Source organism: Nestor notabilis, unplaced genomic scaffold (assembly GCF_000696875.1).
Source record: "Nestor notabilis isolate BGI_N333 unplaced genomic scaffold, ASM69687v1 scaffold11696, whole genome shotgun sequence".
Lineage (NCBI taxonomy): Eukaryota > Metazoa > Chordata > Aves > Psittaciformes > Psittacidae > Nestor > Nestor notabilis.
The window spans coordinates 64,267-79,006 of record NW_009931600.1 but is presented as its reverse complement, the minus strand read 5'-3'; the positions used below and the strand labels follow the sequence as shown (position 1 = coordinate 79,006).

At 35.4% G+C, this 14,740-nt stretch overlaps 1 protein-coding gene across 1 annotated transcript in view; it reads left to right on the top strand.

Annotated features, from left to right (window-relative positions):
• KAL1 (Kallmann syndrome 1 sequence) overlaps positions 1-14,740 on the top strand; it is a gene marked incomplete at its 5' end in the record, with an annotated part of 57,760 nt that overhangs the window by 35,908 nt on the left and 7,112 nt on the right. Inside the window, 1 exon segment of the mRNA XM_010015990.1 lies at positions 13,737-13,831. Coding sequence (XP_010014292.1) covers positions 13,737-13,831 — 95 coding nt within the window.

Sequence of the window (14,740 nt, the reverse complement as noted above, 5' to 3'; positions counted from 1 at the left end):
GCAGGAACCATTACCTCATGTGGAACTGAAATACAGCCAGTTACCTGCTCCTGAGAAGCTAGCAGCTTCTATGAGCTCTTACAGGAGTTTGGAGGTTATGTAGTACATGGATGGGGTACTGACTGTAAATTTACTAGTGACAATTTACTGCAGAGCAAGTCTGTTTCACTGTGCAGGGAACACAGCAGGAGAAGCATATTGGCTGTGTCCTGTCTTTATGAAAGACAGCAGTTACTGTAGCCAGCTGCTTTGGGAAATGTACCCACACATCTTTCTGCTTTATGAACTTCACTGTCTCAAGTCATGTTTAGGGAGTTATAAGAGGTCTAAAAGTGCAGCAACTGCGATAGGAAATACTGAGAGAAAATTTACCTTAGTCAATTGCCTGATGTCTAGGCTATTTTCATTGCAGATAGGCAATCAGAGTTCACATCCTTCCTGACAGAGAATTGTCCTCTTTGTCTGCTACATAGTGAAGTGAAAACAGGAGGCCCTGTTGATTGCTCCAGTTATTTTTTGCCTGCTATTAAAACCAGCACTTGTTTGGTGGTGGAGCGCAGCTGTTCTATAGTCCAAAATCAGGATGTGTGATTAAAAACAAATAAAAATTAAGAAACTGATATGAAACCATGTGAAATAAGAATGTTGATAATGGTGAGAGGTCCCATAAGGTAAAAAATAATTGAAGAAATAAAATTCACAAGCTTGCACATGCTGGACATACGTAAATTGAGCAAAATTTCAATTGGTTGTAGCAATCTCTGCTTTGATAGTTTGGTTTTGTTTTCAAAGTGTTTTTGTACGTTCTGGTCCTAACAAGAGGTGGCTGCAGTGGTAATGAAATAAATACATTATATAGATTTTGGATTTTATTAAGATGAAGACTTTTAAACCAGTATGTTATATTGATATAGAGTTTCTTTAGCTGAAATGAAAACTTTAACAGCTACTAAAATAGCAGTCTTTCATTTAATAAGAGTAGTTTTATTTATTTTCTGAATTTGGTGCACATACCTTTCTATGATGACCTGAGATTTTTATTTTTATTTTTATTTTTATTTTTATTTTTATTATTTTCTCCCAAACCAAGGTGGCTCTATAGAACAGTTTTTTACTGCCTCCCAACATTGTAGCATCATAGCACACCACAGATTACAGAAACAGAAGGAAAGACCTGTGTGGATTTCTTATACCACTTAAAGAAACATAAATATGTTCCTAAGGTTATTTTAGATTGTTTCTTTATTTTCATTGGTCCCTTTGTTACCTGAGAAATTGAATTTGAACCATTTTATTCTGTCTAAAACCAACAAAATAGATCAGGATCATCGAATAATTTAAATGGGTTGGAAGGGACCTTTGGAGGTCAGCTGCTCCAACCATCTGCTTCAAGTAGGGCTAATTCTGAAGTTAAATCAAGTTGTTCAATTCTATCTGTAAGGCCCTATAACAGATGTTTTTGTTTTCTGAATGACAGGGAGTTTGTCCTTAATCAATACCAGGCTGCAGAGGCCACCTAAGTTGATTGCAATGTACCTTAGGATTTCCAGAAGGTACAGTGATATCTCTTGACATGCAAAGGTAGTTCTTCCATTACTATAAGAAGATGTGTTCCTCATTGTCATTTGCAGATGTGCCTCTAGGAAGCCAGTGAAAGAACACAGTGATGACATCAGAGCTGAAGCTCTTGTTTTTGTATTATTCTTCTGAATAGAATTCATCAGACCTCTGTTCTGTGCAACAACTGCAACAGAGGGGGTGTTGCAAGCTATTAACTGAACTGGCTTTATTATACGTTAAAGAAGTGATTGCTAACCAGTACTCAGAAACTGAACGCAGTGTTTGAGTTAAAGTCTGAGTAAGTAGATGGAAGATCCTATTTCCATATGTATGCATCATAATATGCTGCAGTTGGTAGCTGGAAAGACTTATCTAGGCCTGTTCTTCAAATGTTCTTTCTTAAGTCCCATTAGCTTCAGTAAGCGTGAGGCATGAATGGAATGTAGGATCTGGACTTTACATAAAAATAAATCTCTTTCTGAAACAATCTTTCAGTTTGAATGCTTGGGTATGCTGGCAATAATAACTTTACTTCAGGATTTATGCTAGCAAAAATAACTCCACACTTCAAGCAGTACAAGGTGCTTAGCAAATGCACATAATTTTGCTAGACAGTCATTACAAAAACGTATTGCAATTATATGAATACAATAGCTTCTTTCTGAAAGAAGAAAATGTCTTTCACTTGCTGCCTCTGACTTAGGCCTGGGATTAGAGAAACACAGTACATTCCTTAAACAGCATGAATCCCACTTTTGTAAATGAAAAAAACAACTTGCTTGTGGCCAGATTTTTTGGCCATCTCAACCATATGAAATTAGAAATTATATGCTATTTATGTCAGATGGTGGAATCAGCTTAAATCACTTTTAACTCCTTGGTGCTGGAGTCACAGAGTACCATCCATTACCAAGAATGGATGCACTCTGCACCCTCTGCTTAAAAAGATTAGCTAGTTAGGATAATTAAGATCCTCAGTATCTTGTGCAGTAATCAAGACTGAAAGTGTGAAAATAGAAAGATCGTTATGTTTCCTCTGTGCCTCAGTGGTTTGGCATCTAGAGAGCTGAGGTTTTGTACTTCAGCTGAAAAGCTTTCAAGTTGCTGCAAATTTGTGTATGAAAATAAAATATTTCCCATAGACAGAAAAGAAAAATATTCTCTATGAACTCACTGCATCAATTCTCATCACTTGCTGCAATAATTATAATACGTTGAAAGAGTAGAATGTAATTTAGTATTATGATTTCTTTCCACAGCAACAAATCACAGTGATATTTTCTGACCCATTACTCTGCCTCCACTACCGTTTTCTTAGTGCCTGTTATTGGAGTATAATGTACTTGCTTAGGTAAAGCTTTAGTTTCCTTCACTTTTCTTTGAATGAAGTATATGTGCATTTACATCCCTCTGTTTATATTAAACATTTAAAGTGCTTCTGGATATTTAAAATCAATATATCTGCCCCTTGGTTTTGCTTAAAAAGACAAATATTTAAAATGCTTTAAGAGCTGGCTTCAGGCTTCTTTCTTTGTGTTTCTGGTAAATGCTAAATCAGAAAAAAAAAGAACATTTAAGGCAGGGAGAGGCAAAGAATCCTCCATTGTCTGATAAATCAACCAAACAAGAATAATGAATTAAATTACAGAGAAGAATAAAATGCAAGGCAAAGCAAAGCAAACAGAAAGCTGCCATGAATGCTTTTAAAACCAGATCTTAGGAAAACAAAATTAACTTTCACTTAGTTCAGGGAGATAAATGAAGTGACTGTGCTGACTCTTTGTTTGCAATAAGGTATTGCATATGACAGGTTTTAAAATAATTGAAAGTTTTCCTCATGTTATCCAATGGTCCTTTCCCATGGAACTAGAGCCATTGAAGCTAATGAATCCCTTCAATACCAGTTGGAGTTTCTAGCTGTAATTGTAAAGAATTTAGCAGTAGTTGCTTAATGCTAATGAAATATTTAGTTTGATACTAACTGTTGCACTAGGAAGTTCAGTGTTTGAGCAGCTGGCCATTCTGTAATTGCAGATATGTAACTAGGAAAATATTTGTACTTGAAGTTATCACTTTGGTCCAGATGGTTCTTTCAACAAGAAGACCTCACTGGTAGTTACATTGAACTCTGCACCAATGTATTGCCCTCATACTTCCATGTGAATACAGAGACATTGGCTCAGCAGTGATTGATTATGTGGGTATGCATAATGTGCACATGTATTTAGAGATTTAATTAGTAAAGCTGGCCCCCAGCGCAGGAATCTTCGACTAGATCACCTTTTTAGAAATTCATCAGTAGACATGGCATAATTTGCTTTTCCATGTGTGCCACAGCTGACTCAGATGCCTGTATCCTGTAGGTTTCTCCAGCATCCTGCCTGGGTTAGGTAATGCTGTCAGCTTTAACTGTCATGGGAAATTATTCCAGAGTTAAAAGAATATCCTGTCAGAAGTATCCTCTGTGCGATTCCTACTCCTCCCTAACTTTGTCTCACACAGGCTTAATGCAGTGCCAGGAAAAATGTCTTTGCCATTTTCCTGGCAGGAGGAAATGAAAAGGGGAGCATCTGATCATCTTCAGTTATATTTGTTATACTTTATAAACTGATCACAGGGCTCAGACTGTTTGGTCTGCATTTGCTTCATGTCCAAATGTGAAGTGCTAACAATAGTTAAAATGTTGCTGGTGGCTGACATAAAAACATCAACAACAATTACTACAGTAGAGCAGGTAGTATGCAACTTCTCAAATGGTACGCAATTGATTAGTGGGACAAATACTTAAGTTTTAAAATCACATTTACAGTAGTGGCAACCTCAGTGCATCTCCCCTGCAAATGGGACAATACTGGAGCATCTTTTCAAGGGCACAGTTTACTGCATGTCTTTGTTTCCACAGGCACAACAGAAAATTGTTACTGGCTTCCTTTCACTTGCTTCCAAACCTCCATACCTTTCAGGGTAGATGGTTAAAACTCTTGGTATGAGAGGCTTAGAGACAAGGCTGTCCAACACTTAGTCCCAGGAATGTAATTGGAACGGATTCAAAGTATGCTGGGAAATCAAGTGTCACAAGCCAAATCAGAACTACCCACTGTGATCCCAGGCTCAGACAGCAAAGACTGATTTTGCTAACAGGCGCCCACTTGTTGTCTGCTGAAGGGAGATTGTGGCTACACTGCGCTGGCTTGGTCCAGAACATTCATGAAACTAGTTCTAACACTTTGTGTGGTTGATCCACTTACTGCTTCATTTTAAGTTTTACATAGAGCATGCTGTTCACAAGCCCTCAGTATGACATGAATCATACTCCAGAATACCTTTTGTAATTATGAAAGTATATTTAATGTGACTTAATATATGTATTTAAAAGTAGTATTCTTTTATTTTTAAACTTAATAGATGAATACAAATTTAACCTTAATTTCTTTTGAACTTACATTAAAAGATCAAATAGAAATGTAAATGCAAATTACCTGGTCCATGAGTGCAATTCAAAGATAGACCATCATTATGTGGGATGAGTACCTATGGTCAGATTGCAGATACACATTCAATATTGCATTGTAAAATCATTTATCAAGACTTAACTCACTGCAAAGCACTGAAAAAATCAACTGGCCAACTAATAAATAAAATCTTACCTGATTTCTATTTCTTCAGGAAAAAATAATGTTTCCAATACCAGTATCTTTATGCACCTTCTAAAATATCTGTCTACCCAGTACGAAATTTTCAGCATTTCTTATTACTTCTTGAGTATTACCACAACCTATAAAATCAATTATTTTAACAAAAGATGCAGAACTTCATGGAGTTTTGGAACTTCATGGAGCATTGTGCATGCGTGCAAACCCACCCGTACAGCTTTTGCATAGAGTATGAGAGAGAAGGGAGTAGCAGGTGTATCTCTGCATCTCCTCCCACTGAGGAGTTGGGAATAAGATGGGTCTGTATCTTTGGAACTGGGAAGGATTAGCAGATTACGTATCCTTAATATAGCTTCCCCACCTAAATTAATGTCTAGATTTGTCAGTTGCACAGAAGGCTAAAGTTAACGATAGAGTATCTAGTAACATTTTCAACAGATTGTATAAGCATAGTGAGCCTTGGACTTGTTTGGGACTTTTAATTTTTCATTAAATTCAGTTTTTGGATGCTTAGCTACCTTTGAAAACCTGACTGTAAGGGAGTAATGTGGGAAGCTTCTGTTCAGGCTACAAGCAGCTATTGTGAGAGTTGGAGCTTACAGGAGGCAAATTTCCTTGTAATAGAAAACCAGAATGAGATACTGTTGAACTCACTTTGTATAGGGTGTTGTGTGGAGGAAAAGGAGTGAGGGTAGAGGTAATCCATTTTAGGAACTATCCCAAACTTAAATCCCTCAATATAAACATCTTTAAACCTTAAGGATTCCTAGGTCTAGATGTGGACACAAATATTGTGGCTCAGGCCGGTCTTCAAATTACACACTAATTGTTAATACCATTTTTTGGAAGGCTTAACATTGTATTATGCAAAGAATGTGTTCTATAGAAAGAAAGTTTGTTTTAAAAAGCATAATGTGAGAAACAAAATCTTTATGATTTAATCAATACTGCTTATATTCCATGTAAGAGCAGGAAACAGTATTGTTTGCCTTGTTAGGAAGTGTTTATGGAATGAAGTTTAAATGTCCACTGAGGGGTTTAGTGTTTATTTTAATCATACTGCTTGAATAGGTGATTATTAAAAAGTTCTTTTTCTCAGAGATGTCAGGAATACCATGAATTTAATAATCAAATATTTGACACTAGATTTTTTTTTATATATATACTTCTGAATGAATCAGTGCACAGTTAAAAAGCATAAACTGTTTTCATTTAATTTTCTTAAGACAACTTATCTAAAATACCTGACAGAGAACACATCAACAACAGTTTTTACAGGGAAGAGTGGAGAGCAGCTCACAATGCATTAGCGCATCAGTGCAGCCTTTCATCATTAGTTGAAGGTAAATTGTGTTTAACTATATATCCTAAGACTGATAACTCACTTTGCATTTTGCTAAACTGCCGTAAGTAAAATAACAGTTGTTATCCTATCATTATTTCTTGTCCTGTCATTAGTTTCAGATTGCAAATGTTGGCAAGAAACACCACGATTCAGAAAGGCATAGAATGGCTCATGAACCAATAAATGTTATGATCAAGTACTGACTGAGATCACGTTTTGCTTCTCTGCAGTACACTGCAGTATTCCTTCCCTAACTGTTCTTCAATTATGCTGTTACTACAGTGCAATAAATACAATGTGGATCACTTTATACTAATTGTGTCTTCAAAACTGAAGCAACTAGATGTAAATAACACTGCTTCCTTAATTCACTTGATTTTGCCTATATTTAAGCTGTCCCTGCATATTTTTCAGGACCTCTCCAGCATCTGATTTTTAGCAGAAAAAGCATTTATGGAAACTTGCACATTGTAGAACTCTCTGTTATGGAGAAGAATGGTGGCCTGCTAAACAGATGAATGCATGTCTGAAAGCAAAAAACACTTGATTGTATTATATTTCTACTATGTACATAATGGTTCTTGGTGTAGAAATACAGGCAGGTTATGCTGCAGAGCAGATGCTGTTGCTCATCCTCCTGCCAGAATGGTGGGTTGGAAGCAGTGCTGTGTTGTATTAGATACACAGTTGCAAAGGTGTATCAGGGATTGCATACTGGGAGAAGGTAGAGCAGGAACATTTCTTCAGGAAGCCTTTGTACACATCTTTGGATGCTTCAGAAATGATAAAATATTTTTCTTTACATAAAACATCATAAATTTCACCACTTACCATTGTTACTTTTATATTACTATAGCACAGCTTCACCATTCAATACAATGAGATAAATAATTTTCGTCCTGGGTGGTGCGTTGTTTGACACAGGATTTATACAGTGCTCCACAAAATCATACTATAACTTTGCCACAGAAATAATTAATCAAGCTTGTAGATATTGAAACATGAACTTCATATGCCCTGAGCAGATTCTGCCCTCTGCTGTGATATTAGATATAAAATTTTTACCCCTTGTTATAGCCTATATTTAGAGCACTAATGCTTCAAGAAACATGATCCAGAAAGGAAATTACTGAATTTTGCTCTATTTTCTTCTTTCTATTAGTCTAAAACAATTGAAAACATGTTCAAGGCTATCTTTTAACTATAGTTTGTATGGTCATTAGTGTCTTGATCATAGTGGGTACTAAACTTTCTGGTCTGATCCATTAGCTACTCTTAACTACCTAAGTCAACACGACTGTTCTTGTGCTTAAGTGCTTTGCTGAATCAGAGCCAGAGTTCTCAGGAGCTTGTAAGTTCAACCCCCCAGTATGAGAAGAAAAACAAAACCCATGTGGCCAGTCAGAAATAATAATTGCAGTTTGCTGTATGAAATACCAGATTTAACAATAGATAATAAATCCAAAGATTTAGCTACATGCAGAACAAATTCTTTCAGTAATTTTCTTACTGAATAGCTTCACAGAAATTTCAGTCTCCTTATGGCATTCTGTTCGAAGAAACGTTAGCTTTGAATGAAGACAGCAGGTTTACGTATGGCTAATTATCTTCCAAACTTTCATAACTCCTTTGCCATACAGTTAACATATTAATTATATGTATATATTTTGGAAGGAGTCAGTTTGCTGAGTAACTTGACAAAAAATATAGAACACCTTTTCCTTTCATGCTGAAATACTCATTTGACATATGCTTGTTATATTTTTGTGCTGCCAGGTAAAGGTTTTCATTTAAGTATGTCTTATTTTATAATTTTTACTTTTTTTACCATATTTTAACCTAATGGGAAAAATCTGTCAGGCACTGCTTGTTAGTTACTTCAAATTCTGTTACAATACAGAAATCAGCTTGATGTTAATGTGCTTATTGATGCTAGACATTTTTGTTGTAATAACTTTAATTTGAACCTCTGTTGTTGAACATATCTGCTCTGAAATCTTGTTTTCCAGCAAACCCCATTTGATTTTCTAGTAAGTTTTTGTAATTTGATTGCGTGCATAATAGCGGTGTCACAGTTAGCATTAATTGCCATTTTAATGCCAAATTATAGAGACCTATCATCAGAATAACCTACCAATCTAGAGCTGAAATATGTTTACATCAGAAACTGTTATCATTATCACCACTCAACAGGGGTGGAACAGAGGTAAGGTGCCAAGAAATGCTTGTCTAAGGACCTCCAGCAAACCAGCGCAGGAATTAACCCCAATTCCCAAAATAGTCTGCTGCAATTTTCTTGCTATGGATCACAGGAATACCTCTCAAACCTGTTTACCTGGTCTCCTAGAGTCACAGTAGGTTGTTGTCATATCGGTGGCATTGGATTGTGTGAACAAGTTTGACTTCTGTTCCTGCCTATGCAATGCCAGTTTTCTAGCTACAAAGGAGACTCTGGTTCCTCATGGTTGTCCCATTGGCACCTCTCTGCACCAATACATGTAAAATGAAGTTGGAAAAAAATATTTGAGGCAAAGAAAGGAGCTGTCTGAAGTAACATGGTAGAAAAAAAAAAATCACATTAGATGAGATTATTCACATGGTTGACTGTAATGGAAATACACGTCAGAACAGAAATGTGGCAAAGATGAGGAAAGAGATCACTTTTTTATTTAGTTTATTTTCAGTAAACTGTAGAACCACTGAAACCAGAAACTCTAGCTAGGAAAAGCTGCAGAGTTACCTGGCATGGTGTTGGGTGATTTTTCTGAATAGGTCTCAGAGCTTCAGTTCTGTGGGGAGATTATGAGATTTAACAAGTGTAGAATGTAGGCCTGTGGCATTCCTATTGATCATTGTGCAGCTATGCCTTAAGGATATGTTGTGGTACTTTAAGCAAAACTTTTCAATCTAAGAATCTAAGGTGTTTAAATTGTGCATATGAACCTGGACTTTTCAAAGTGGTAAAAAATGTATTTGGTGTTGTCATTAATAGGAATTTGGCTGCTTTTACAGCTTGAAGCTACAGAATAAATGTGTATTTCACCCCCAGAAAAATCTTTAGTATATTTATTTATTTTTATTAAAGTGGAACTAAAGAGTTTAGGGTTGGGGGGTAGGGTAGGGGAAGCAGATATATCTGGTGAAGAAAATCTTCCTAAATAATCAATAGAGAGATAGCTTTGTGGAATTAAGGGTGAGTTTGGGTGAAACACGACGGAGGAAATCAAAACAGGTATCTTTTCAACATGCTTTAAAGTATCCCCTGATCAATAGATTTCTAGTTAGAGATTTAAGATTTCTGTCCAACAACGTTTTCTGCATAGCCTTTTTCAGCAAAAGAGCTAAGCATATATGGAATTTTAAGAACATGTTCATGTGATATTTGTATAGGAATGTTTTCTTAAGTCTAGGAACTCATTTGATACTTCAAATTTACTTTAAAAATCATAGCCAAAATAATTAACATTATCTATTAGTTTATTTGAACAGATAAGCATTATGCAACTGTCTGAAAGACCTAAAAATGGCTTGGGCAGAGGGAGATCATTTTCATGTCAGTAACTTTAAGAAATTTTTCAAGTAATTTTCCTGGTTTGCTTTTTTTCTTATTTTTTTCCTAAGTTAAAGAAACTTGAAAATAAAAGTAATTGTTTGAATAATTTGTCTGCCATAGCAGTCCTTTAAGGAGTTCTGACTTAAGTGACAATTCTGTTGACTCATTTCACAAGCTTAAAAGTGCTCAAATGAGTGCTAGCACTTAGTATATCCTTCAAGTTTAGTGTTTCTATACAAATATTTTGAGTTCTGGGAAATATGTATGTTTTCTCTTTGTGCAAGCACCAGTCTTTTTAGTGTCAAACAGTATACTTTCCAACCATGAGAACAATGAAGTTATAAAGGTTTATAAAGACTCCTAATTGGACATACAGATTCAAGATATTAAGAAGGAGTTTGTTTATGTATAAAAAGGCTTTATACTGTGACAGCTGGGATATCAGGAAACCAGATTGAAGAAGGCAGTTTCTTTCAACTGTTATGCTTTCCAATAAACTGGCCAAAATCAGTCCCATTAGGTACTGGATATTCTGTTAATATTAACTACTGAAATGACTCTTCAGAAAAAGATGTGACTGTGGGTTACAATGTATTAAAATTAGCTGGGCTTTGTTCAGAACCATTAACTTTGGTGCCAGTGGCTGGCACTCAGCTAGACTGCAGCTTGGACAGCTTGTCCAGGACCTACCACTGAGTTGGTAATGGACAACTGAAAACAAAAATCTAAATAAAATTATAGCAGTGATCTCACTAGGATAGTGTATATCACTGAATGGGAGGCTGGGAGAAGTTTTCTTTTGCATAAAAGTGAATCTCTAGAGCCACGAGCTTTATGAGCAACTTTATAAAACAAATGCATGTTTTCATCTTTTTTTTTCTTTCTTAAGTGTCTTACGTGACTCTTTAAATCATCCGATACATCTTGTCTCCTTTTACTCTTGAAAAATTTAAAGATATTTTCTAAACCAGTCTTGTTTCTTAATATGCATACTTCATGCATGCACATACACTGAGTTTTTCATGCTTCTAACTAGAATGTCCCACCTTTCCTATTTTTTTAAAAGCTTCTATCTCAAGTAAGAGCTACTTCCTATCATATTTCAGTTTTGCAACCCAAAATACTCAGCCTTTATCCCTGACAGTATAGACTTTTTAAAAGGAGGAAATTGGTTTTATTGTTGTCAATTGTTTTTGCATTTTTTTCTAACAAAAAGGAATTAGCATGCTTATGTTCAAATCTTTCAGGTAACAGCAGTCATGAAGATGGAGATTAGAATCGAAGAAGTTTTAGTCTTGAAAAAAAATTTAGGGAAGTCAAAAAGGCCTGTTCTTATGATAAGTTTTGGTTGAACTTAGCTGGAGCTGTCATTACGCGTTACAGTTTATAGCAGTTGATGCGGTTGTATGAATATATGCAAAACCATTTTTGAAATAACTTAATTACATGTGCACTGAAAAGAAAGAAAATCCTGTCTTTTCAGTATAGGTTATCACGGTACAAGATGTGAATCAAATACAAGATTCATTTGTTCATTTTGTTTAAATACAAAATTATGAAATTAAAATCTTCATGCTACATTTACAGTCTAAATTGATAGGAAGTGAAATAAAAAAAAAATTCATGCTGATTTTCTAGCTCATATAAGGAAGATATCAGAAACCACAGCTATTAATGAATGGGTTACTAAGGGAAGAAGATGCAAGAGAGGAAGGAAGTAGGAAGGAAGAAGAATAACCTGAGAGTAGAAGCTCACATAAGCAATGGAGGTGGAGCTGCACTGGAATCCAACAAAAGTCTACTGTGCCAGGATCTGGAAATACCAAATATCTTGGGTTACAATCTGTTTAATTGCATTTCTGAGCAGAGTTTTAGTAAATCTCTACAGAGGTATATCTGGCTGCTGAACTGTTGTAACCTCTTGATGCTTGAGATTTATTTTCCCCTGTTTGCCCATCAAGAGATATTTAATGACCTACCTGAGATATGTGTCTTATCCAGTTCTTGATGGCTGGATTATGGCAAGGCTTGATTTGCTTGGATAATGTCTACCAAAGAGAGAGTGATTTGTTTATGGTTTGCAAGTGAAAGTTATTATAAGTGAAAGTAGCCATTTTGTAGCTTTACAGAGAGCAGCCCACCTTACACGCAGATAGTTGAAAGTAATGAATTGTGATTATCAGATAATATACTAATACATAATAATCAATATCAAATTAACTGTGCTTAACTGGCACAGAGTGTATATCGTTAATATCATGATTAATATAGCAGCACAAAGTTTTCAGATTCCAAGAAGCTAGGTATTCTGGTTTTTCGTCCCAGGAGAGGGACACAAGCAGATAACAGGCAATAAGTGAATGAACTGAAAGAGATTAAATCAGATGAAACCTACTTATAAATGCACTGTGAGTTTGCATCTAAGAGGCAAGTGAAAGCACATCAATTTTATTTTTAAATGAGAGAGAACAATCACAGGACAGCAAGTTATTTTTTTATAGATTTCTTTTTGAAAAAAAAAAGACAAAAAGTTGAGTTTCCAGAGAAATTACACAATTAGCACATATGTTGTTATGAAGATAGCTGCTGCAAAGATCTATTTCAAGGAACTTCTAATCAGTCTTATTACCACAATACCATTTAAGGTAGTTTCAGACACTACTTATTTTCTCGTTAGTTTACAATCCTTCCCATCTGCATCCAAATAGCTCATAGCAGTCTAATGTCAGATCAGCCCTTAACTCATTAAAGATATTTATTTTCCTTCCTGAAACCCACGGTTAGGGACTTGGCATGTCATACCAAGCTATTTAATAATAACAGACATAATTTAGTATTCCCTGTATAAAGAGAGAGGAGAACTAAATCCAGAAATATTACAGGATGTATTTGCACTACCTGATGAGTTTTTACTTCTTTTGTCTAATTTTTTATTGCCCTTTGTTTTGCTTCCTTATGCAGTCAGTATTAGACAAGAAGCTAAAAGAGCTGGAAATTGATTGAAGGCTTATACAATTGTTACTGCAGCAAGTTTTGTCATTGATTTAAATGGGAGCAAACTCAGGCCTTTAGTATTACTCCTAAGAGTCGAGACTAGAATTTTATTTGGACAGAAACTGAGCAGTTCTTATGATGTATTCTAAAAGAAGAAAGTTCAGGGATTTACAGACATTTTCACATATCTTCAGGCACTGATTTCTCAAGCTGTGCCAGGCAGCAGTGTTGTAATGCTCTGACAATATAAACAGTCACAGGCAGTTGACACAAAGTCATTCCCATAATTTTCAGGATGTTTAGAAGTACCAGCATTGAGATTTTAATTTTTTTTTTTTAATGCTCAATATAAATACTTGATTTAAAAAAAAATGTAAGCAGTATACGCTTACATATCAGAAAATGCCAATTCACTATTTTTAGATTTATCTCCATCAGCTGATACAAGCTTTAAATTACGTAACTGTATAATATTTTCTCCATTCTGTTAAAGGATGCTTAGGAACAAGTGAGGAACTACCATCTCTACAATACTTAAAACTCCTATTTTTATCCAGAGAAGCCAGAAAAGTTGCAATGGTGAAAGCATAATGATAATATATGTCTTTTCCTCTCTTTTTATATGGTTCAGATATCAGCATGAATCAATTCCAAGTCCACTGGTTACTGGAGTCCTGTGCGCACAATGACACCAAAGGACGCGGGAAACTAACAGAGCTGACTTACGTAAGTGTCCATTCAGCCTTCTGCTTGTCTCCGAATAGCTTCTAAGCAGTATGATTTATACCATGCTTTGTAGATAGATAAGGATGTTTCTTCTTTATGTTCCTCTTTGGCAAAGGATAAAAACAATCCATCTGGACTGTTTGGGGGTTTTACTGTGGTGTTCGGGGTTTTCTTAATCCATACTAGACTAATTTTATTTTTTTTTTGTCAGTATTATTTAGAAAACAAAAGTGGCAAACAAACTTCTAAATGCATCTACATTTCTAGAACATATATAACATGGAGCTTTATCTGTAATTAGTACCGTAGGGCTCTAGCAGAGTACCAATACCGAACAGTAAGAATAGTAATTAATAAACTAGGCTTTCTTTTAGACATTCAGGTGGGGTTCACAACCTTGAGGGCAGTAATAGAATAAGAAAAAAGGACCATAGGTGAAAAATACTAGACATTAAATCTGGAAGTCAGACAGGTATCAGATAAGAAGAAAAATTCTGTATAAGTACATGTCAGCCCAAATATATATTGCAGTGACAGTTCTTCATACTCAATTTGTTGGCAATCTAGTGTCATCTGTCTCTCTAAAGCATTATTTGAACAACGTTGTAATGTGGTTGGTGCATCACAATTGATTTAGTGGGTTATGGAGAATGGAAGAAATCACAATTCACCTTTCCTTCTTACGCTGACATACACTACCAGATCAATTCAGTGGAGTTAATGGTATGTAAAAGTACAGTAAGTCAAAAGACATCATTTTTCATGCAAGAGACTGTTAGCTTGTAAGATTTACTGCTTCATGGGGTCAGCAAAGCAAATTATTAGAGGTGAATTAAAAAAATGATTGTGATAGAATGTTATGATCAGTCACAATATTTCAAGTTATGCACATCCAAGATAGGAGAAATT